The sequence below is a fragment of the Carya illinoinensis genome, chromosome 7 (assembly GCF_018687715.1).
Source record: "Carya illinoinensis cultivar Pawnee chromosome 7, C.illinoinensisPawnee_v1, whole genome shotgun sequence".
NCBI classification, from domain to species: domain Eukaryota; kingdom Viridiplantae; phylum Streptophyta; class Magnoliopsida; order Fagales; family Juglandaceae; genus Carya; species Carya illinoinensis.
The window spans coordinates 38,293,673-38,316,159 of NC_056758.1; the positions used below are offsets into that span (position 1 = coordinate 38,293,673).

General features: G+C 35.5%; 3 protein-coding genes across 4 annotated transcripts; 2 read left to right on the plus strand and 1 right to left on the minus strand.

The window, feature by feature from the left end:
- Positions 1 to 3,014: 3,014 nt before the first annotated feature.
- LOC122315675 (serine/threonine-protein kinase SAPK2) lies at positions 3,015 to 7,610 on the plus strand. Of its 2 annotated transcripts, none has more exons than XM_043131740.1 (11): positions 3,015 to 3,432; positions 3,542 to 3,616; positions 4,308 to 4,409; positions 4,554 to 4,589; positions 4,712 to 4,804; positions 4,893 to 4,985; positions 5,092 to 5,196; positions 5,339 to 5,437; positions 5,874 to 6,126; positions 6,576 to 7,451; positions 7,581 to 7,610. In XM_043131740.1, exons 1-10 carry the CDS (start codon positions 3,313 to 3,315, stop codon positions 6,656 to 6,658), a joined length of 1,059 nt encoding a protein of 352 aa, XP_042987674.1. In that variant the 5' UTR covers positions 3,015 to 3,312; the 3' UTR covers positions 6,659 to 7,451; positions 7,581 to 7,610. The 2 variants fall into 2 exon arrangements, with proteins under 2 accessions (XP_042987674.1, XP_042987672.1); XM_043131738.1 differs by having other exon boundaries at positions 3,017 to 3,432; positions 4,536 to 4,589.
- On the plus strand, positions 7,307 to 10,285 carry LOC122315676 (40S ribosomal protein S6-like). The gene is made up of 6 exons (XM_043131741.1): positions 7,307 to 7,451; positions 7,581 to 7,645; positions 8,931 to 8,988; positions 9,060 to 9,168; positions 9,379 to 9,651; positions 9,829 to 10,285. The coding sequence occupies exons 1-6, from the start codon at positions 7,446 to 7,448 to the stop codon at positions 10,065 to 10,067; spliced, it is 750 nt and encodes a 249-aa protein (XP_042987675.1). The 5' UTR covers positions 7,307 to 7,445; the 3' UTR covers positions 10,068 to 10,285.
- A 506-nt stretch (positions 10,286 to 10,791) lies between these two features.
- On the minus strand, positions 10,792 to 22,091 carry LOC122315673 (F-box protein At1g78280). The gene is made up of 16 exons (XM_043131736.1): positions 21,674 to 22,091; positions 20,704 to 20,814; positions 20,423 to 20,478; positions 19,924 to 20,066; positions 18,841 to 19,038; positions 18,549 to 18,748; positions 17,752 to 17,851; positions 17,061 to 17,636; positions 16,774 to 16,896; positions 13,883 to 13,963; positions 13,476 to 13,807; positions 13,091 to 13,348; positions 12,104 to 12,188; positions 11,748 to 11,973; positions 11,217 to 11,382; positions 10,792 to 11,134 (listed from the first exon to the last, which is right to left on the minus strand). Exons 1-16 carry the CDS (start codon positions 21,820 to 21,822, stop codon positions 10,996 to 10,998), a joined length of 2,943 nt encoding a protein of 980 aa, XP_042987670.1. The 5' UTR covers positions 21,823 to 22,091; the 3' UTR covers positions 10,792 to 10,995.
- Between the last annotated feature and the right edge of the window lie 396 nt (positions 22,092 to 22,487).

Here is a 22,487-nt window from a genome sequence, read left to right on the forward strand (position 1 = left end):
TTAGATTATTTTATAATAAAAATAATTTTATAATCTAACAAATCACATTAAGTCATTTCAATTTATAAAATTATTTTTATGTAATTTCCTGATGATTAGAATATTTCTTATCCATGAAAACCTCTTATACCTTCTGGATTAATAAATAAGATAATGACAAGTCAATAATCCATTCATAATTTATAAATAACTTTAAATATAATAAATTTTTTTTATTATATTTAAAAATATCAAATCATAAAAACAGTCCAAATAAAATTTAAAATAATATTATTTTATTACATAGTATACAAATTGTTAATAAGATGTAAGGATCATTTTCCTAATAAATAATGAGAGAGTCTACAAACCGGACGAGGTGCGAAAGCCATACTTACATCATCTACTAATTATAATCTAACACGTGTTTCTCACCAAGTTTACAATTCATTTAGGTGTATGAAAAAAATCCCGTGAGACTCATTTCTAGAGGCTCTCTCCGTTCAACTCATAATCTCATTAAATCAGAACCTTTCTCCTCCCTTAACATGAACATAGCTTATGGCTTCCATTTAGGAATTTAGTGCAGGGTTCTAAATCTTATTTGGTTTTTCTTTTCTTTTTTCATGGGAAATTACTGCAAGATCCAATCTCTCATACTAAGTTTATCAAAAACTTAATACCCAGCCACTCTTGGTCTTTTTTGAAGGGTTTTGATCCAAACCTATTCGGTTCCGAAAAGAGGGAGAAGGGAGACGAGAAGAGAGAGAGAATGGAGGAGAAGAAATGGAGAGGGGAGGAAGGGAGAAGGGAAAAGTCTGATGTCGCCGGGAGAAGATAAGGGTTTCGCTAGACCATACCCATGAATTCCTCTCCTAAATCGTATACGTGGCATGTTATGATTAGAAGGTGTAAAGCCGCGTTTTACATGACAAATCCATTTTGAAGATATTCTTTGAAAAATATAATTACAAGTATAATTATATATTAATTTATACATCAATATAATGTGATTAATTAAAAAATAAATTTTATTAAAAATAATATTAATTTAAATTTTAAATATAAATAAATTAGCATTGATATACAGATTAATGCGTGACTGTATTTGTATGTAGCAAAACTAATATTTTGAATACCGTACCGGATGGCGTACCAGTCAAGGTACTGAAACGAAATATTTCGATACCAGTACGGTTTTGTATACCGTTTCGAGATAGTCGATATATAAATAAATTATATATATAAATATATATATAAATTAGATTTCAAAATAATAATATATATATGAATAAATTATACATGAATACACATGTATATATAAATTATAAATAGTTTAATATGAATTAGGATAAAAAAATAAGATTATAACTTAAAAAAATGAAAAAAAAAAAACATGAAGGCCGAATTACCGAAATACTGGCCGGTACAGGTTGAAATACAGGCCGGTATTTCGGCCGGTACGAAACAGGTACCTTACCCGTACCGGCCGGTACGGTACGGTACCAAAAACACTGAGCAAAACTCTTCTCGTAAATAATATCTTGTTATCTATTTACTTTTGACATGATATCTCTATTGAGTTTTTTATTAGACATAAACTTAAGTAGTTTATAGTAGTGGTTAGTATATTAAAATAAGTGATATATATATATATATAAAAGATTTAATTAGATGTATAAAATCGTATTAACGGATTGTATTCATATCGTGTTAATACATGTATATTATACCATATGAATAAATTCGAACCCAATCCATTAAGTTTATCATGTCAAATTATCAAACTCTAATATGACCTATTAAATTATCAATTATTAATATGATTTATTAATATAACGAGTCGTGTCATGTCAATCTTTTTATGTAAAGAGATTGAATGGACTCAAAATTAATTAGTTTGACCTGATTAAGTTTAGTATAATTTTATATAAATGTTAAAATCATAATATTTATAAAAATTATAAAATTAATTATAAGTCCAAAATTACAATAAAAATATTGAAATTAAAATTTTAAAAATGTTACTTTTATATATAATGGTATAATTGCAACTTTAACTTTCTTAATGAGTTATAATATGTCAAAACGAGATTGACCAGTTATCAAACCGTTAAACAATCGTGTCTTAATATGTCAATCCATTTTGATCCAAACTCTTTAAAACTAAATCCAAGTCCGTTACTATTATATTGTATTTGTATTAGGTTATCATGTTTGTATTGAATTAACAGGTCATGTCATATCTTGCCATATCTAAATTTAATAAAAGTAAATTCATAAACTGATATAATTTAATATAATATATTAAATTTTTTTTATATTAAAAATAATTTTATTATCTCATCAAATCATATTAATTTATAAAACTCTTTTTATAAAATCTCTTTTTATATCGATTACGTAGGAACGAGCCACAGCCCACGTGCATCGAACTTTTTCTGTTTGCTGCTAAAAACTCTTGTCTCCTGCCGAGAAAAAAATATTAATGATTAGAGTCATGTCTCCCACGCGTGTTAGCTCGGTTAACTTCTAATAAAAAAAAGTTTTTCTCAGCGAAAAGAAAATCTGCTACTGGATTTCATGCCATTCAAAATTTCAAAGAACTTTTAATTTTATGTAATTAAATTATGAAGTGTGTAATTATGGTATAATTATTTAAAAAAAAAGTAAAATTTATTTTTAAAAAATTAATTAATTTTTTAGAAATTTTATATATTATTTATTTTTTAAAAAATAATTACTTAACGATTACACAATTATAAATATTTTTTCCCAAGTTAAAAGGATAAAAAAATATTCCATGGCATGCTATACAAATTTGGCCTGTAGTAATCGTGTTCGGTCGTCATTTTCATTGTCTGTGGGCCTGTGGTCAATTTCTTTAGAGTTTTACGCACTATATCAATATTAATTTATTTATATTTAAAATTTAAATTAATATTATTTTTAATAAAATTTATTTTTTAATCAATCACATCACATTAATATATAATTATACTAATTATATTTTTTCGTTTCTTTGGCCTATACACCGCCCAACATTTCCCTTCTAACCTGTACCATACTCAACGTGTCTTACATCTCTTGCTCCCTCTCCATTTTTCAAGAGCTCTGCCTTGTATAAGACTCAAATGATAATAAATGAGCTGAGCAACACCCACACTAGGCTTAAGCCTCTCCAACACAAGCATTGATTTTCCTTCTGTTTTGTTCTCCTCTGGTTTTCCTAGCCGTCAGTAAACGGGTAAGCGTTGGGAAAGAAGACAGTGGGTGGCTGGGGAAAGATCGAGCTTGCTTTGGATAGTCTTCTTTTTTGGTATTTTTGAAACTATGGAACGGTATGAGATTTTGAAAGAAATTGGGTCTGGGAATTTTGGGGTAGCCAAGTTGGTTAAAGATATGTGGACCGGGGAACTCTTTGCTGTTAAGTTTATTGAGAGAGGCCAGAAGGTCTGCTTCTTCTCTTCTCGAACTTTTCATGTTTTTATTTGTGTATTCATAAATTTTCAATACGGGTTTTTGCTTTCTGGTTGATTGAGGGCTTTCGAAAATGTTGCAGATTGATGAACATGTGCAAAGGGAAATCATGAACCACAGATCACTGAAGCATCCTAATATTGTTAGATTCAAAGAGGTATGCAATCTATTATGCCGATACCATTCCTTCAACATAGTAATAGGGGATATTCTTTGTAGTTCTGGGCGTTGCCTTTCAAATAAAAGAACAAAACTTGGTATCTATCTGAAAAATGATACCCGTTCTTGCTCCCAAGACTTGTCTCGGTTAATCTTTGTTATTTAGCGGACAGATATTCCATACCAATTGCTCTTGGACAGGTCTCCTCAATCGATACCAAAGCGTATTGCAATTAGCTAGAAACGTGGCTTGTATGTGTAAGAACAATGAAGCTAGTAATCTAGCTGACGATGAAATATAAAATAAAATGGGATTGATAAATCTCGATAATAGAAGCCGCTTTTGTATCCCTTCTCACTCGGACCGAGTTGTGGTAGAACTCTTGAATGGTGGTGAATGATGGACCTGGAACTTAGACAAAGTTTCATCATCAGAATGTGTTTTGGGTTTAATGGGAAGGTGATAAATTATTCCGTATGAAGCATTTTATGCCGCTTTACAGCATCTTTTTTTGGTTGTTGCCCAATTTGGTACGGGGAAGTTTTTTTTTTTTTTTTTTTTTTTTTTTTTTTTTTTTTTTTTTATGTTTTTTGGGGGGGGGGGGGGGGGGGGGGGCGTTACTGTCTTTATTATGGCCATTTCTGGATGGGGGGTTTATTTGAAGAGCTTACAGGGATGATTGTTGCAGGTTGTGCTAACACCAACACATTTAGCGATAGTAATGGAGTATGCTGCTGGAGGTGAACTCTTTGGGAGGATATGCAATGCTGGTAGATTTAGTGAGGATGAGGTATTCTGTGGCAACATATTGGTTTTTGGATGTCCCATGAGAGTCTAATAATTCCATAATAAATTGAAATAGAATATTCGAATTTCATTCCATATGTATTATTTTCTTTTTGTCCGTTCGTATCAGGCAAGGTTTTTCTTTCAGCAATTGATATCAGGGGTCAGCTACTGTCATTCAATGGTAAGAACTGTGACCCTTCTTTGTGAGTGTATACATGTGTATTGTGACTTATAATGCAAATGGTTATTTATGTATCTATGATCTTTGATAGTGTGTGATGTAAAGAAATTCATGCAATGCAGCAAATCTGTCATAGAGATCTTAAACTTGAAAACACACTCTTGGATGGCAGCACCGCACCACGTGTTAAAATATGTGATTTTGGGTACTCAAAGGTAAACAGTCCTAAACAGTCCAACCAAACCGCATAAACGCTGGTGTTTACTAGCTGTTGATTACTAACCAGTTTACTTCATGTTGTAGTCATCAGTCTTCCATTCACAACCAAAGTCTACCGTAGGGACGCCAGCTTACATTGCACCTGAGGTCCTTTCTAAGAAAGAATATGATGGAAAGGTGATATTCAGTTCTTTATTCGCTAAACCACCCCCCCCCCCCCCTAACACCAAAAAAAAAAAATTGCACTGCATTATAATTTATTGCTTATCTGTGAACTATATAGATTGCAGATGTTTGGTCCTGTGGTGTCACCTTATATGTGATGCTAGTTGGGGCTTATCCATTTGAAGATCCTGCTGACCCGAAAAATTTCAGAAAAACAATTGTGGTAATTATTGAGGCATAAACTTTTCAACCTTTCCCCCCGCCCTTGTCTTGTTTTCTACCCCTCATCTCATAAATGTAGCACCATTATGCAGGTTTGATTTTCTATTTTGGTGTTCTAATTTGAAGGTTATGGCTTATTGCAGCGGATACTTAGTGTCCACTACTCAATTCCTGATTATGTTCGAGTTTCAATGGAATGTAGACATCTTCTATCTAGGATATTTGTAGCTAACCCCGAAAAGGTAAATGAAATTCAATTTCATGCCGAATATTGGTTTCTTGAATGCTTCTAACTGGTTTGGCTTAGGCAGCCCGTCTGCCAAATTTGATATAAAATCTGAACTCTTGGAACATTTTTATAAGGGTCTTGTAGTATTGCTCAGACCCAATTATTATTGTAGAAAATCAGAGGCGGATTTATAATACATGTTTTTAAGTTCAGGAGTTTCTTCTCTTTGGTCAGTGAACATGCTCATGTTTCAATAGCTAACACTCCCCTTATGGTCCTTGATGGATGTTGAGGTTTTGAATATTACCATTCCAATAAATTTATGGTGCAACTGTCTGGTCATAGCTAAATTAGTTTTTATTGTTGACATGCGGGTAAGCCTGGCGAAATCTCCTGCCATTATATGTGTTTAGTTTTCTATTCATATCCTGTACTTTTCCCCTTTGCAGAGAATAACAATCCCAGAAATTACAAACCACCCCTGGTTCTTGAAGAACTTGCCTATAGAACTGATGGAAGGTGTAAGCTGGCAGAGCAATGATGTAAATAACCCATCACAGAGCATCGAGGAAGTATTGTCCATTATTCAGGAGGCAAGGAAACCTCTCGAGGTCCCCAAGGTTGGTGCGAATATCCTTGGAGGCAGCATGGATCTCGATGACTTGGATGATGATGCAGATCTTGAAGATACAGAAATAAGTGGTGATTTCGTGTGCCCACTATGAGTGGAAGTGTAAAAAAAATTAAAAATATATATAAAGAGTGCTTTTTTTAGTTGAGATATTGTATCCACTATTCCTTGTAATCTGTCCACCAGTTGGACAGGACACAGAAAAGTGTCGCCTTTCATAGTTTTCTCATAAAAGATCTTCTATTTTATATATGTTTTGCTACTTGCTCTGCATTGGACTTTGAAAGGTCCCCCCTTGCTTTATAGCCTTTATGGGAGGAAGACTAGTAAGAATTGACAGTCTTTGTGAAAAGTCTTGTATATAATAGAAGACGTGTCCATTACGTATTGACGCGTGCGCCACCTTGTGGGCATGATTCAGACAACTCCATATAATATAAATGCTGTTATACCTGTTTTCATTTGTTTCATTAATATATGAAGTGTTTCGTAATAATTGATATTCTCTTTGTGGATACAGATTACAGAGTCTTATCATCAAGATCTCTGTTGAGAATGACTTTCAAATGCAAGAGACAGGCCTTTTTTGAGACGAGCTGTTGAGAAGCCAGAAGGGAAATAAAACGCTTAAATATACACAATTGATGTTGGCTTTGCCATTAGCCATGATGCACCTGGTTGGGACTTGAAACCATAGAGAGACCCTTCCATTACTGGAACGATGATCCCTTTTACATCCCAATGGGCTTCGAATATCAAAACTTTATTCATTGAAATTCTTATGCTCATATAATATTTTTAAATATTATTTATTGTTTTTTAATCATTATTTTTTCAACATTTCTTAATAAAAAAATTTAATAATTCAAGAATTATTTATTATTTTTCACTTATCTATCAATCACTTAATCCCATATTAATGACGAAAAAAGTAATCATGTTTAAGTTGTATAACTATTCTTTTAAAAGAGTATATTCTTCGGTGCCTCGATGCACTGCGTTTTATCCTTTAATTACTTTGCTATATCTCGTTCAAATTATACATCGGGGGAGGGTACAAAGGAGAAAAATGTTAGCAACTAAACTACTATTATATTATCGTATGAGAACTCGTTATATGGGCCGAGCTCCCCATTGTTCTCTGCTCTCTATAGTTGTGGACTACATTTGTTATTATTGGGCTCTGCCTTGGCCCAACAAATAATCAAATCATTTTTAAAAATAAATAAATAAAGAGCGGCTCCGAGGCCGAGCGCATTGTACAAAACCCTAAAATCAGATCGAACGAGGCAGTCTTGATTCTTTCGCTTTCTCGCCTTCGTTTGCAGCCGCCTCTGCTGCCTCAACTCGTTCCCAGTCCAGCAGTACTCCAGAGTTTCTCTCCTCGAAGATGAAGGTTCCTGTCCTAACCTCGCCCTCGCTCTCTCTCTCTCTCTCTCTCTCTCTCTCTCACACACACACACACGCACGCACACACGCTCACATACGCAGGCATTGCTAACGGTGGCGACGTTTATGTTTTCAGTTCAACATTGCGAACCCTACTACGGGGTGCCAAAAGAAACTTGAAATCGACGATGACCAGAAACTGTTAGTTCCCTCTCCCTCTATCTAATTTAACATTTTTGTTTTATGTGTAGCTTCAGTTACTATTCCTTTAAAGTTCTCGTGCCAAACAGGACTCGTTTTTCTCCCTTTATTCGAACCCTATATATCAATGGATTTTGGTCGAGCTGAATCAAACATGTTGTCTCCTTTGGGGATTTTTTTTTTTTAATATAAGCCAAGGCAATGGGCCCGATGGATAAGTATGGCTGTCCTAGCTATTAGTTGTTTTTTTTTTTATATGCTTTGTTCTTAATGAGGAAAATAGATGAAATTACATGTTTAATTATAAAATAAATTAAATGGGATTGAAAAATGGATTTACCAGACGAACTTGATGCCGTGTGCGTTGTTGCAGAGCCCAAGCCAAAGTTGTGTTGAACATTGTGGAATCAAGACGGCTCCCTATTACCCCCATGAGACATCCTTACGTCAGTATAGTCAAAAGGAATATGCAAATCTGCTTAACATTACAATTACACGTCGTTTCACTCACGTCCCATTTATAGAAAAGTATAATTTGGTATCTGGTGTATAGAGTTACATTTCACTGTTACTTATTGATATATGAATGTGAGCTTGGTGATGTTGTCAGGAGGCAACATCTTAAAAATAACTCCTTATCTGTACAAAGATTTGAAAAAGGAAAATTTTAAATTATGGTAGACAAGGAGTGTTCCTTAGAGGAGCTTTAAGGTTTTTCTTATCAGATTCTTATTTTTTTAGACAATGGTTCTATATTTCAATGGGTTCAATGTGCATGATTTCCTTGTATCTATTTCTTCTTCATCTTCATCTTAACTATAAATTCCTTACTTATGAAAAAATGAAAATTATTATTATTTATATGTGAACAAGACTTTATTGAAGATAGTAATAGGCATAGCCCAAGGAAGACAAAATCAAAGTATTAGTATGTTTTTAGTTTTACAAGTAATTATTAGTATGTATTATCTTGCTCTGAAAAAGAAAGGTGCTGAAAACATATAATCATGGACTTTTCTTATTAACTGGCCTTTTCAGGGTTGGTCTTTCTACACTTCCTGTGTGCTTATGTGATTCCAATTTATTTAAAAGAATAAAATTTATATATTTTTTCGATTAGACGAAGATCTAGGCTTTGGTTGGAAGTCTAGGTCGTGTTCGTCTCTTGCTTCATGATTATATATTTGGCTTACTTACTCGTCAATCGAAAATAGAAGATTTAGTTTAATTAGATTTTTTCCTTGTGCTAAATCCTCATGTTCTATTATATTTCTTGACCTTGTAGCCGAGCATTTTTTGACAAGAGGATTTCACAGGAAGTCAGTGGAGATTCTCTTGGAGAGGTATGCATCATCCATGTCACTTCCCAAAGCTAGATACTGATTCCAAATCTCTGAAAGAGTTTGTTTGACAGGAATTTAAGGGCTATGTTTTCAAAATCATGGGAGGCTGTGACAAGCAAGGGTTCCCAATGAAGCAGGGAGTGCTAACTCCAGGTCGTGTTCGTCTCTTGCTTCAGAGAGGTTGGCCAAACTTTTTATTATAACTCCATGCTATGATTCACCAAATACCTTGAAGCATCTTGTTTCTTCATGGTCTTTAACATGTTTTGCTCGGAGGTTTTTTTTTTCCTGATCAGTAAATAAGAATTGTTTTTAGGTTTTCTTAGAGGGAAATTTTAAGGTATAATTCCTATCTAAAAAATTAAGGTATAATTAAATTTGACTGGCCAGGCACTCCTTGCTTCCGTGGGTATGGTAGGCGCAATGGAGAGCGGAGGAGGAAGTCTGTACGTGGATGCATTGTCAGCCAAGACCTTTCTGTTCTGAACTTGGTTATTGTGAAGAAGGGTGAGAATGATCTTCCTGGTCTGACTGACACTGAGAAACCAAGAATGCGAGGTCCGAAGAGGGCATCAAAGATCCGTAAACTTTTCAATCTCTCGAAGGAGGATGATGTTCGAAAGTATGTCAACACCTATCGCAGGTCATTTACTTCGAAAGCTGGTAAGTTTTCTAGGTTTATTATTGAATTCTTGGGGGACAGAAGAGCCTGTGAATATTTTTTGCTTTGAAAACTTCTAATAGGAAGGTTCAATTTGTAATGAGGTTGCTGTTAAATGGTTGGCTCCATGTTTTCTTTTCTTTAATTGTTAAGTTCAATGCTGCTTGTTTGATTGGCAGGGAAGAAAGTAAGTAAAGCTCCCAAAATTCAGAGGTTGGTCACCCCGTTGACTTTGCAGAGGAAGCGAGGAAGGATTGCAGAGAAGAAGAAGAGAATTGCCAAGGCCAAGTCAGAGGCTGCCGAGTACCAGAAGCTCCTTGCCACAAGATTGAAGGAGCAAAGAGAGCGTCGTAGTGAGAGCTTAGCCAAGAAAAGATCCAGGCTCTCTGCCGCATCTAAGCCATCTGTTGCAGCATAGGCTCGTGCATCTCTGTGAGCACGGCGGGTCCATGCTTTCTTCAAGTCTTTAAATTTTGGTTAGAAGTCGAATATAAATGAAATTTCTAAGTTGTTTTTTCCATTTCCGAAAGTACTTTATTATGATTGCCGTTTTCGTTTGAGTTGTCTTTGTTTGTGCTTGGCTCAGTGGATGTTTTTATCATGACAAAATGGAGGTTTTCGATTGTTGCATCGTAATTTTCTTCTTTAATTTATCATTTTTATATGCTTTCTGATCGTAGATGCTTCCTTGTTCTTTCTACATTGTTTTACCTAATAGTTATGAATTCACATTATCTAATAACTCATCCAAAAGAGTCGTGGGCCTCTTCTAAAGAGAGGTGCCACAAATGAAGCACTAGGCCATTGGTGAGATGGTCAAATCATTCCATAGTCAAAGGAATCCTAATATATTTTTAACTGAATTTTCCATATTTGAGATTGCTAGGCTTTGCTTAGTGTGTAATCATATTAAAAATGAGTGGAGGAGTTCACAATTAAAATATTAGTTTTTTTTTTTTTTTTTTTCATGAGTTTTGTATTAATTTATTTTTTTCAAAGAGCAAATATTATTTCTCTTTTTTCTTAAGACCTTAGTCTAGGGTATGCAGTTTGCTCGATTAATGTGTTTGTTGTCTAATTTCTCATTTTGAATGATCCCGGGGTGCAATAAAAAATAAAATGAAAGTTCTATAAGCAGAGAATGTAATAAATATAGTGCTACTATATATATCTTAGTTTCGTTTTAAAATAAATTACCAAGTAAATTAAAGAATGAGGAGAAGAGACCGACCCACCATACGATAAAATACAACATTGTCAAAAGGAACGATTATTGTGCCTGAATTTTCTATCCGTATTAGAGAGGACCGTAGGATCATGGAATTGGATATAGATACAGACAGCGATCAGGGAAAGCCGTTGTAAGTATTTAACTCTCCCCATACAGCCAGCTCAACTTCTTCCCATGACTCGGCAGTTCTGAGTTCCTTCCATATATCAAAGATAGCTCCCAAAATATTCTCTTCATGCAAAATACAGTAGCACCTATATGCAAGGAAACATCCAAATGAATCTCACCACTATAAATATTATGAGGTTATTTAATTATGCAGATATGTTTACTTACATGACAAGGTATGATAGTCGTCCGAGTTTATCGCCACCCTCCACCGATTCATGCAGTTGCATTCCTCTGAAAGCAAGTTTGTAGCTATTCAAAAATTGTTTAAGGAGACTCTGATCACCTCTAAATATATCTAAATATATGGGGATCAAGTCCAAAATGGGATCACCTGCAAATAAATTAGAGAATCAGATTTGAGATTAATAAACACCATCTTTTTATTTTTATATTTTCAATTCCCAACATAGAAGACCATCTTGAAGTTCCATAGCCACGACTCTACACGACCCTAAACTAAAGACTTCCATAATACCATCGGAGAATAGTTTAAATTTAGTACATTCTTTCCCCCAATGATCCATCCCCCTCCCTGCCACAGGAACCATCCTTTTCCCCCAATAATACCAGTGATCTCATGCTATCAGGACCATAGTTGGCTCTATGCTAATGAAGGTAGAGAAGCCTAGACAAGTGAATAGGACTACTGAACAGCAGTAAATGATGAACTATAAATGAATAAGAGAAAGCTCTAACCTAAAGAAAGATCACTGAAATCAAGAATGTGGCTAGGACTCCATGAGTCTCCCTTTCGACCATCATCATAGCCATTCATAGAGCCATCATCCACCCCACCAGCATCTTTGGCACTTTCACCCGAGCATAAAGGAACTGACCTCAACTCCATGTGAATATTATCATCCATAATATCCGAATGTATCCAAGAGCAAGGGTTACCAACTTTATTTACACCATTTTTGCCCTGTAGTGGAATAAAGTAAGACTTAAAAGGACTAAATATACGTTCATCACAAACATACACTAACATATCAAAGGACATTTTGATTAAAAAAAATGTCTTTAACAATCGATTGGTTGGATGGGCAAGATACCTCATTTCTATGAAGCAACTTGGAAAAATCATCCAGGATGTATTCATCAACTTTCTCTATCAGTGTGTTAGGAATCGGATCTCCCCTACAAAGGGCAACAAAAGAATATCAGAGGTTTCTCAAAATAAGCTGTATAATGCCATATTACAAAATGCATAAATGTAGCTTAATTTTCATACTGATATATAAATCAGCATTATCTCAAGGACACAGATTCAATAAACAGAGATCAGTTGTAATTAAAAACTAATCCTTAAGCAGTACGGGAAAAATAGCTTGCAAAAGATAACATAGGTACGCCTGTGCATATCAGCGAAAGAAAGAAAACATAGGTACGCCTGTACAGCTCGCAGCTGATGAATGTTATTCAGACGTAACTATCTCAATATAATTAACGACCCCTACAGCAAGAGATTATTCAGTCGACTAACCTTTTCCTAGAGAGTCCACTAAAGCAGACTTACAACCCTCAAGAATATACAGAATAATGATCGGATCTGAACACCCTTGGTCAACTAGAGCATAACTTGTTTAAAAATCATGTTTTGAAGCATGATCTCACAGTTAGTGACACAATTAATATTGTGTTTTGAACTCACAAGTTTAACCAAAACGTCTTTATTTCAGCTAAAGTTGGGAGTTCAAAACACAATTTTAATCAAAACTACCGCAGATTACTGAATAATTCTGGAACCGTAGCCTTTTTTCAAATGAACCAATACGCCATCTTTTTCACAAAAGATGTTTGTTTTTTGAGTTTAATCATTACTAGATATGGAAGTTTGAACATCTAGTAATGAGTTATGAGGGCATAGGATTGTCCAACATGACAACCTCCAAAAACCGAACACACTCTTGGTCTCAGCATCCAATATAGGCTCTAGGTGTCTGATACAATAGTCTTTGCCTCTCAATTTTGGTATTTCTTCATTATTTGTTAATAACAGTTGTAGATATATGTTCTTATGTGAAAGGACATAGGCATACCATTTAGACAAGCGGCTTGCTACATCCTTCTTCTTCCTGATTAAAGTTCTGACAAAAATTTCCCATTCTGCTGGAGCATTTGACTTACTAGGCACAACCTCCATACAGCTGTTAGTATAGGTCAATTCCAAGTCCTTTCCGATATCTGAAAAAATTAAATAATTAAAAGGTGGAAGGGGCAAGAGATGAAGGTGACGGAGCTGCTCTCCCAGAAAAGAAGCTAAGTTTAGTGTATCCTCCCATGACAATCTCTCTCTCCTGCAAAGACAACAGAATGAAATCAAGTCCAATCAGTTGGAACTATGCTGATTTTCACATATTAAAATCCAAAATTTCACTGCTTTTTTCACAAAAAATAAAAAATATATTGTTCATGGTAACTTACAATTGAGCAAAAATATTGCCTTTGCATCGTTTTGTAATAATATATGGCCATATTGTCATGCATCCTGCTGAACTAATTGATTCATGAATTGAAGTTGCCGCTTTTCTATATTCAAATTGTTTCTTGCTCCATAAACCAAAAGCAAATCCATCTAATTCACACTTTTCTGGAATAAGATTGCTCTTAGCAATCACATCCGGAACTCCTTTGCCATCCCAAGGAACAACTGTAAAAGACCCATTTTCAAGGTAAAGAATCCCACTAGCCAGAACATCTGGAATGTGCTTCTTCAGATGGGAGTTGACTTTATGTACTAGATTGTAAAACTCAAGCTGTTAAATGCAGAAAAATCATTAGATGCATGAAAATAAAAATATTCAAGTTCAAAAGAAAATGTAAGACCATACCTCAGTGCCTAAACCATACATTGAAGCTTCCAGCCCTCCTTCAACAAAAATTTTGACTACAGAGTCTCCTATGAGATAAACCTGGTGAGAAAATTCAGGACATTACCAGAGTTAGAACACAAGTCCACTGTAGTGGTATCGAATTATAAGTTGACTAAATATCATATGCATTTGTCATTTTATTTTCCCTTATTTTTTTTATTTTAGTGTTGGAGGAGATCCTTTTAATAATCACCTAGCTAAAAAAGTTAAATATAATAATTAAGAAGCTTAAAAATGCATCCAAGTAATGTAGGTCACATGCATTCTTAATATTAAGAGAGCTAGTTCATTCTGGCTTACAGATAATAACGACCAAACTACTTGTCACTGGAGCATCAACTTCATTTGATGTTAACATGCTATGATTTCAGAGGCTTTCTTGGTAATAACAGGTCAGATTTTACTCAAGAAAAGTCAAGCGAGAAATGTATCTTACCACCATCCATGCAGAAATAAATTTTAATTTAGTTACTTGCTTCTCTCCCTGGAGAAGATAGGCAAATTGTAGCTTACACCCCTCATACTTTGCTTATATTCTAATCAAAGACCTCCATTAACTTTCTAACAGACATTTTTCTTTCCAATTATACCCTCTGAATTTCCCTCCTTCCCACGACCACTTTTCTTCTCTCCCTTCTCAAGCTCTCCTCCCTACTCTCTCAACCAACCTCCACCATGTGCCACAGCCATGGTAAAAAACTAAAATCAGGCCAGAACACTAGGAGTATCAGGTACAATACCCCAAGAAGATGAGATGAACATCACTCACCTGTAAAATAGTTATCAAAAAAAAAAAAAAAAAAAAGTTTTGAAGCCAATCCAGATCAACTTCAGTCTTTAAGAGCTCTCTTGTTATGTTTTGAAGCTGTGTCGGGGTTGAGAATTAACTTATCTAAATCTGAAATTGTTCCAGTGGGCTCTGTTCCTCATATTGCTGATCTGGCTAATATTCTGGGGCGTAAAATTTCGTCACTGCCTATGTCTTATCTTGGTCTTCCTCTAGGTGCAAAGCATAAATCAGTTTCAATTTGGGAAGGTATGATTGAGAAGATTGAGAGGAGATTAGCCAGCTGGAAAAAAATATATTTGTCTAAAGGGGGCAGAATTACATTAATCAAGACTACGTTGAGCAATCTTCCAACTTATTTCCTTTCTCTCTTCCCTTTACCGGCTGGGGTCTCGTTGAAAATTGAAAAGATTTATAGGAATTTCTTGTGGGGAGGTAAAGGGGAGGAAAAGAAATTTCATTTGATGAGATGGGATAAGGAATGTCAACCGATTTCATATGGTGGTTTGGGAATGTGTAACTTGAGGCTGTTTAATAAATCCCTTTGCGAGAAATGGTTATGGAGATACCACTTAGAAAGAGATGCTTTATGGCAAAATGTGATAGATGCTAAATATGGGGGTATGAGGGGTAGCTGGCGTACAAATGAAGTAAAAGGTGCTCATGGGTTGGGATTATGGAAGTCTATTCGTATGGGCTGGGGGGAGTTTGTTAAACATGTCAAATTTAAGGTGGGGGATGGATCAAGAATTCGATTTTGGTATGACCATTGGTGTGGAGAGTTAACCCTCAAGAATGAATTTCCTTTTCTGTTTCAAATTGCAAGGCAGCAAGATGCAACAGTGGCAGATTATTTCTCTTTTTTGAACAATAGCATGCAATGGTCTGTCGACTTTGTGAGAAATGCTAATGACTGGGAAGTTACTGCATTTTCAGACCTTCTCTGCAGATTATGCGGGATGAAGTTAGTCCAAGGCAGTGTTGACAGTTTGATGTGGACTCCCAAGAGAAATTTCTGATTTTCTGTTCATTCCTATTATAATGTCTTAACCAGTCGTGGTGTAAGTGATTACCCCTGGAAACGTATTTGGAAAGTCAAAGTGCCGAATAAGGTTGCTTTCTTTTGTTGGCTTGTTTCTCATGACAAAATTCTGACCACTGAAAATTTAAGAAAACGTGGTCTTTGCATTGTTGATTGGTGTTTTATGTGTAAGAAAGACAGTGAATCAGTTAATCACTTGTTTATGAGGCGGCCTTAAGTTTGTGGAATGATATTTTTGGAAGGACGGGTATTTCTTGGGTGATGCCAAAGAATGTGGTGAATTTATTAGCTAGCTGTCTTCCTTTCACTTCCATTTGGAGAACGATCCCGTTGTGTTTGATGTGGTGTCTTTGGCTTGAAAGGAACAGTAGATGTTTTGAAGATAAAGAACGATCGATGGAAGATATTAGGGATATTTTTTCTTAAAACTCTGTCTTTAGGCTAAGACTTTTTTATTGGATAGTGATGAAATGTTGGAGCTTTTCTAGTTTTTCCTTTTTTCTTAGCCGCTGTAAGTAGGTAGTTCCTCTTGTATACTTCCTGTGTACTTGGACTTTGCCTATTTATGGTAATAAAACTCTTATTAACTATTAAAAAAAAGACTAAAATAGTAATAAAACGCACAAAATGCCACTATATAAGAAATCACTTGCTCGGTTGCAATTTGATGCCAAGTAAAAATTATATATTGTTAAATTGCTCATTCCTTTAATTATTTCAAGTACCAAATTATCAAACATCTGAATCCCACACATCAGAAGATATCTGATTCTCAACCTGATTCTAAACATTATGTGATTATCATGAGCCACATACTGCTCCCTCATTCCAATCTTATATGACATCTATGCACGACCTAGTTGATCCCACAAACACATCACGAGATCTTTCATGAATTATAAGATCAAAAAAAGTATACCATAAGATATGAAATACAGATAATTGAAGCATTACAGTACAGAAAAAACACATGGATCTTTAGAGAATAATGACTAACCAGAAAATTGATAACTAACTTACAGGATTGCTACCCGTGCCAACAGGAAGCCTCTCATCATCTGTGGGAGGAGGTAAATTGTGGAAGGTGCAAATTTCTGCCAGGCATTGTAACCATTTGTCTGCATTTAGTGCAAGACATGCTCCCTAAGACATTTCAGAGAGAATATTTAACAAGGGAGTTGAGAAGATAAATAAATCAGGCACTTCACATTTAGCAACAAGGAAAGTCCAGAAATATCTAGCAGACAAAACTATAGATCAAGAAGGTGGGCTACAAAATGTGAAAACCGAACTGGCTAAAAACTCACCTTCCATATAAGTTCTCTCTTTCCTGGATTTCCAACCCAAAGCTTGGATAACCATTCTCTCATTTCTCGTTGTCCCATGCAATTGCCTGAGCTCCAAGGAGAATTGTAGTGGTCTCTATCCTTATCCAAAAACATGGATAAGAATTTTATATCATAGGAAAAACCTTGTTTCCACAAATGATATCTTTTAGAGGCACCATTGGTAGTTCTTTCTTTACTAGGATCATCTCCAGGTTTCAGAACTCTGACCCTCTTTTCTTTCCTAGTCAGGTCGGAGCAACTGAAATCATCATTATTGTAGCATATGTTCTTATCTGCATCCTCGAAACTGCCTTCATCAAGAGCAAGCAATCCAGCACGGCAAACTCCTTTATGGCGATAACCAGGGGCCATATCCAAACAAGCAAATTCAAAGTTTGTAGAATTCACAAAATTCTGTGTGACAGCAATGGTAATTTCCAGATTCAGGACACAATGCCACCATCCACTTGGAACAAAAATTGTCTCCCCTGGTAATTGGGTACACTCGAATGGCTTGTCTTCATCAGCAAGTAATGGATAAATATCAAGCCACCACTATACAAACAAAAGGAAAAGAAAAAAAAAAAAAAAGGCTATTCATTGTAAGTTGAATAGATATAATAGAATATCAGAACAGTTCACAAAGTAAACCACATTCTGCATTGAATACCTGCAGTGACGATGGAGCCTCGACATTGACATCACCATCTTCTTCATTTACGTGCACTGTTACTCCCAAGGGTACTCTTCCTGGTGGATACAATGCCCACCTATTCAACACGTAGACATATTGCTTCAAGCCAGGTATTCCGATCATAGCAAAGCGAAACAAAATGTAAAAGATATCATGAAGCAACTTGGATAAGATACACATGACCCATGGCAGAGAAATCATAAAGGTGGAACTCCAATTAAGCATTGAATGGATTAAGGAAAATACTAGATAATTTTGTTGGGTGATATTCCAGAAATTAAGCGCATAAAGAATAGCCACCTCTTGATTATATGGTATTCCTTACAACCTAAGAATGAGATGACTTCAAATCCATCAACTTCCACATGGAGGAGGACACCAAGCATGAATCAAATTCAACAGGCTTCAGTTTTCCCCAATGTGGGATCCAATTCTTACATTTTCCCATGAATTTCCATTTCTGTTTTACGAAAAAAAGAAAGAAAGAAGGGTTTTTTGTGGGGGGGGGGGGGGGGGGGGGGGGGGGGGGGGGGGGGGCGGTGTTGACAATATATTCTATCCTAGAGCTGTTTGAGTAATTAATTATTTACAAACCTGGAGTACCAACAAACAAAACAGTAAAATAGTTTCATTATGTGCACATACTCATCAACTACCAAGTACACATGCATAAGCTGCGACAGGTAATAGTTACACTGACAACCATGAATTAAATTGGGTAGAACCACTGCACAAATACTCACTGTTAACAACCAGTTAAGTATGAGATTTACCGTTTACGACCACACAAAAGGGTATTCCAGGCACTGGTAAGAGCTGGATCAATATGCCAAGAGGCACCAGACCTCTCTGGCCCAACAATAAGCCATCTAAATGGAGGTCGTTGATCTCTATCTAAGACATCAAAAAAGTCTTCCTGAAATAGATGTGGGACACTGTAGTCCTTCAACAAACCTGGTGCAACTTCCCCAAACTGCAAAAACAATAAAAATATTTTCAAAAATGTGAAAAAAAAAAGAAACATCATAATAGAGTGTTGATAATTTAGCACAAATATAGGGGCACCTTGTCATCAAAAATATATATGGGATCCTCATCGTGCTGAAGTTTCATGTATGAGACATAATCTTTGAATTTTATCAAGATTTTCTGTGAACTCTTCTGAGAAATCCTGAATGCCGTATCTCCATAGTTCAGTAAAAACTGGTCAGTTGTCCATGTAAGCCTCGCAGGCCAAGAATCTGCCAGTCCAGTGAGCAAAACCTGGTAGAATTTTCAACAAAACTCCATGTGAATAAAATAAACAACACATTAGGAATCACATGGAATGATTCCCAATTTGCCGACTGATATAATATAGGAGTGTATTACAGAAAAGAAACCAACACATCTTGGTAAAGTTTTATCATTTCTTCTACTGTTTACCTAAGTTCATCATTGAAAAAAAGATGTAAGGGAAATTTGGTCCTGGAATTTAAACAAGACTAGCATAATAGGTAAGTGCAGGCAACAAATTTTTGAAGTCACAGATAGTGGAAGTTGTTACATATGTATTCATAGTTGTAAAACCAGTGGAATGGCAGAGGTAGGCCAGAGAGTAATGGTCATTCGGTTGGTACAGGTGTTGGGGCTGATGGCAATGCTAGCAAATGTGGTTGTCTGGTGGTGATGTTGTGTGCCAAGTAAAGGTGGCACAGACGCAGTTTTGTTGATTGTAGGCACCAAAAATTAGTGGTAAGATGCAAATGATAATGGAGGCATTGTTAGTTACAGAAACGTGCTGATCACTTGTGCCAGCAGTGGTAGCAGTGAGGCAATGGCTCCAGTGGCAGTAACAACTATCTTGGAGGTCAGTATGGCGCTGGTGGCAAAAGTGACAGTTTATTTCAGGGAAAGTATCACTATAGCAACATAAAAACTTATAAATAAAGCCCACAATCATGGATGTATAAAGTACAAGAAGAAACAACTGCAATCAGGGTCCATGTATGTGACATTGTCACAAAAAAGGGATTAAAGGAATCAAGAGCAAAATGGCCCAGAGGATGCCATGATAAATCTAAATGAGAAATGTCTGCACATAATGATTTGGAAGACGATGGTCCCAGATAAATCTAATTAATCAAATGTCAACCATTATCACATTACCGGTTTTTTCCCATCATACTGGTGATAAAACTCTTCTATAGAGAGATCCTTCTTTCTTTCCACGGTACCATTGTCAAGAGAAAACCCATACAATGAAGTATGGCTCCTGTATAATCTTCTGTACAAGAACAGAGAGTTGAATCCTGCAGAAAGGTATATTATAAACAATGACTTCAACACTTCAGAGACAATTAACAAAAGATACTTCAGACAATAGTCACATAATGGCTTCAGAAACATTTCCTCCATGTCAGTTTACTAATATCATGACCAAAAAAATCAAAAAATGAATCCCTGGGAATAGTTATTGAACAATTCCCCTCCATCACATATTGTTACTCCTCTATACCATTTTGGGATGTCCTAAAATATCAGTATACCTTTTTAAAAAAAAAAAATTAATGAATTAAATGATGTTTCTTGAACTTGGGTTTTCTGAAAAAGATCAACACCATGAGTGGATAAAGTACTGAAGATACTATGGTAAGGAAATAGTTACCATCAAAATGTAGTGGTTTTCTGCAAGGTTCTTCACATTCATTGGGCAGACTCTCCCTACATAAAAAAAAAATTTAAAAAAAAATTCAAGAGTCATTTACAGAACATGTAAAATAAACTTGGACTAGAACTTTTATAGCTCATTAAAATCACAAGAATAAAATGATTCAAAAGAATAAACCTAGTTTCACTTATAAAATAAATAAATAACTAAACCTAGTTTCAAATCCAAAGAAGTAACCCTGATATCAGAAACACTCAAGCAGAAATTGTGAGGCATACAAATGCAGAGCTGTTTTCTTCCATGAGCCTCTGTACTGGAGCGAACCATTTGGTCTTTTAAGGCATAGAATCATCCACAGTGGTTCTTCATTACATAGTATGTACGTCACACTGCATATCAGAAAGGGGAAAAAAAATTATATTAGGGAGAACATAAATCTGCCACCTAAACTAACTTCAACAATTTTTTTAAGGTAGCAAGTGACATACAAATAGGTGAACCAAGACCAAAAAAAATCATTGATCAAAATGAAAATTGTGATTATAATGAGATCTCCATGGTTATTCTGAACTGAAGAGCGTGAAGATATTACATTTACGATATTTGCATTCCCCAGATAAAAACTTGATTCAAAAGAACCTACGAGTTAAATTTCCCTTGTAGGTATTCAAAACATAGTCAACACTTCTTTGCAGATTGAATATGGACAAAGATTCCATACGCAAAGGAACTTGGTTTGCAACTGTACCTAATCCATTGCATATTTACAAACGCATGGTCATCAGTACAGAACGTTAACCCAACAATCTCTAATGACTGTTATAAGGCTTAACTTTGGCATTTAAATCTTGCCGATATGCCAATTCTCTCTCACTTGATCGAATTCATCTTCCATAATCAGACGACTATATTATGGTGCAAACAAGTAATCATCGATACAATGTCTCACTCATTTGCCATCCTCTATAAACCACCAATTCTAACATCTCCTAAATTACATCTCCTATTGTTCACATTCTAAGAACTCCTGGTAACTGGCTCTCGATTAGTCAAAATAGTCTAGTTCCTCGTTTATGTAACAAAAATCAAATTTAGGATACGGATTTAGCAATCAATAAGAAACAAAACAAATGTGCTGTGTAAAATCCCGAATACTTGTGAGTTGAAACAACTACGCATAATCTAACGTATAAACCCTAGAGATATCAATTGCAGAGCAGGTTAATTGGAATGAAAACGGCAAAGAACCTGCTGACGCAAGCGAGGCGAGCGATATCTCGAGGAGTAAGGTATTCCAATATAGCGCAGATGGTTTCATCAGGAAGTACCCGAAGGTCTCCGAGGGCGTCTGGTCTGCGATCTCTGGGCCCGAAAGCCTGGGCCTGAGAATTGTCCATCGGTGGCCTTTGAGAAGTCGCCGAAGTGAAGAAATTGGATGCGATTTGAATTACAAGGTGGCGTCTCCGGGCATTGTTCGTTCTTATCTTTTTTCAGTTTGCTTCTTGCTTGGAAACAACGCGGCAGCTTGGCAGTGAGGACGAGCTTTCGAAAGCTTGCAACTTCCCACGCGTGGAACGTGTTCCTTGCGCGGTTCAACCGCGTGCACCTGCACCGTGATTTCACGCTTCCTCACAGGCTGGTTTTGAGGGCACCGATTGCTGTGTTTTTACGCCATATAATCATAGGGTTTTACTACACAACCTTCCAACACCCCAACACTCCACCTTTTTTTAATTTTTTTTAATTTTTTAATTTTTTTTAATTTATTCTTTTTAAATTAATTTAATTATTTTATTCATTATTTATATATTAAATATTTGATAAAAGATAAAATAATAAAAATTTAAAAAAATGTGGGGTATTGAAATGTTGGGAGATTGTGAAGATTTTTTCATAATCACCAAAAAGTTCAATCTTTCCAAAAATTGAAACTTATTTTTAATTATTTATTAATATTAAAAAAATCAGCAAAATAATAAATAATAAATAAATAAAAAGTCTCCACCAAGGTGACCGACGGCGGGGTGGCCACAAAAACAAACACCCCAAGGTCAAGGTGGTG